The sequence below is a fragment of the Alosa pseudoharengus genome, unplaced genomic scaffold (genome assembly GCF_046254945.1).
Source record: "Alosa pseudoharengus isolate Yale_2024_CS ecotype anadromous, Long Island Sound unplaced genomic scaffold, YU_APseudo_1.1 YU_APseudo_1.1_scf_13, whole genome shotgun sequence".
NCBI lineage: Eukaryota > Metazoa > Chordata > Actinopteri > Clupeiformes > Clupeidae > Alosa > Alosa pseudoharengus.
Genome location: NW_027468598.1, coordinates 13,270,703 through 13,273,202, shown reverse-complemented (window position 1 = coordinate 13,273,202; position 2,500 = coordinate 13,270,703). Strand labels below are relative to the sequence as shown.

At 43.8% G+C, this 2,500-nt stretch overlaps 1 protein-coding gene across 1 annotated transcript in view; it reads right to left on the bottom strand.

The window, feature by feature from the left end:
• Positions 1–2,500, bottom strand: part of egfem1 (EGF-like and EMI domain containing 1) — a 93,734-nt gene that overhangs the window by 21,733 nt on the left and 69,501 nt on the right. Inside the window, exon 20 of the mRNA XM_076282210.1 lies at positions 2,166–2,294. Within this exon, the coding sequence (XP_076138325.1) occupies positions 2,166–2,294 (129 nt within the window). The remainder of the gene's footprint in view (positions 1–2,165; positions 2,295–2,500) is intronic.

Genomic DNA, 2,500 nt, shown 5'->3' with positions numbered 1-2,500 from the left:
CAAAACTTTAGAATACATACAAGGTGACAAGCAGTTGTGGCGAGTAGCCGTGCAAATCACCGTGCAAAAACCACTGTCGTTAATGCTAGCTAGCTAGCTAGTGGAAGATTGATACTAAGATATGTTAGGTTACGTTAATATTTGATGTAGTAAGAATATAGTAGTTGGTTAATGAGCATTTTCATCTTGGGATTTAACAGGGAACCTGTGCCCACGTTGTTGGCTTAGTAGCCTACATTACGTCGAGCTGTTGCAAACGCGAGAGACGTCCTGTAGGCTACTGTTGAAATATACCCCGTTTTCTAGCCTCTTGGGGTACCGGCTATCAGTATTACACGTCCCCCATGCAAAACGTTTGACCATGGTTATCCGTCGGGGTTTTTTGAGTTAATAAACTCCATAAATAACCTTTTTTTTTTCATTTTATGCCTCCTCCCTGTTGTTTCCTATGGAGTGAGGCTGGACTGTCATTGGCTCATCAGCGTTCTAAGGGTGGCGCTTAGCGACAGGTCAATTGGGGAAAAATTCTGTTTCAAAGCCCTGGTCCGCACATTCGTGTGAAAATATTTTAAAATACGAAGAAAGAAAAATACTGGCTTTTGCAAATACCTGCCTATGTGTGTACAAGGCATAAAACTCCATTAGAAGGGGAATGAAGACCCAAACCCTTGTCACCTGGGTCACACACACACACACACACACACACACACACACACACACACACACACACACACACACACACACACACACACACACACACACACACACACGCACACACACACACTCACACCAAAGGGTATCTAGACTCACCAAGGACTCGCTATCACTCTCATGGTGGTGTCCCTGGAGACACTGAAGTCCTCCACAAGAAAGCAGGACACGTGTATGTGTATGTATGCGTGTAGGACACATGTATGTGTATGTATGCGTGTAGGACACATGTATGTGTATGTATGCTTGCAGGACACATGTATGTGTATGTATGCTTGCAGGACACATGTATGTGTATGTATGCGTGTAGGACACATGTATGTGTATGTATGCGTGTAGGACACATGTATGTGTATGCGTATAGGACACGTGTATGTGTATGTATGCGTGTAGGACACATGTATGTGTATGTATGCTTGCAGGACACATGTATGTGTATGTATGCTTGCAGGACACGTGTATGTGTATGTATGCGTGCAGGACACATGTATGTGTATGTATGCGTGTAGGACACATGTATGTGTATGTATGCATGTAGGACACATGTATGTGTATGCGTGTAGGACACATGTATGTGTATGTATGCGTGTAGGACACATGTATGTGTATGTATGCGTGTAGGACACATGTATGTGTATGTATGCGTGTAGGACACATGTATGTGTATGCGTATAGGACACGTGTATGTGTATGTATGCGTGTAGGACACGTGTATGTGTATGTATGCGTGCAGGACACATGTATGTGTATGTATGCGTGTAGGACACATGTATGTGTATGTATGCATGTAGGACACATGTATGTGTATGCGTGTAGGACACATGTATGTGTATGTATGCGTGTAGGACACATGTGTGTGTATGCGTATAGGACACATGTATGTGTATGTATGCGTGTAGGACACATGTATGTGTATGTATGCGTGTAGGACACATGTATGTGTATGTATGCATGTAGGACACATGTATGTGTATGCGTGTAGGACACATGTATGTGTATGTATGCGTGTAGGACACATGTATGTGTATGTATGCGTGTAGGACACATGTATGTGTATGCGTATAGGACACGTGTATGTGTATGTATGCGTGTAGGACACGTGTATGTGTATGTATGCGTGCAGGACACATGTATGTGTATGTATGCGTGTAGGACACATGTATGTGTATGTATGCATGTAGGACACATGTATGTGTATGCGTGTAGGACACATGTATGTGTATGTATGCGTGTAGGACACATGTATGTGTATGCGTATAGGACACATGTATGTGTATGTATGCGTGTAGGACACATGTATGTGTATGCGTGTAAAGCCGTACCACATTTGGATCCAGGTGTTCGAGTCTGACCTGGGTCACTTCGCCATCCCTCTCCCACTCGCTTCCTGTATCTCTTCCTGTCACAATAAAGGCAAAAATCCCCAAAAATATACTTCAAAAGAAAACACTTACTCTGCTCACAGCGCACGCCGGTCCATCCTGCTGTGCAGATGCAGGTCCCAGTGACATGGTCACACAAGGCCCCGTTCACACACTCACACTCAGTCTCACATCCTTTTCCAAAGCGGCCCTCCTTACACTCTGTGAAAGGAATCGTGGGAAATGTAGGCGTTACTGGAGCTGGTCTCACAGTTCTAAATTACAGTACAGTTGTAGAACCGTACTTGAGAACCAGGGATGTCTGTGACCTGTCTCAGGAAATCACACAGAGACAAATATTTTTAGATACTAACATAAAATACCCGTTCACACACCCAAACTATATGGGCACATTCCGGTTGTTATTT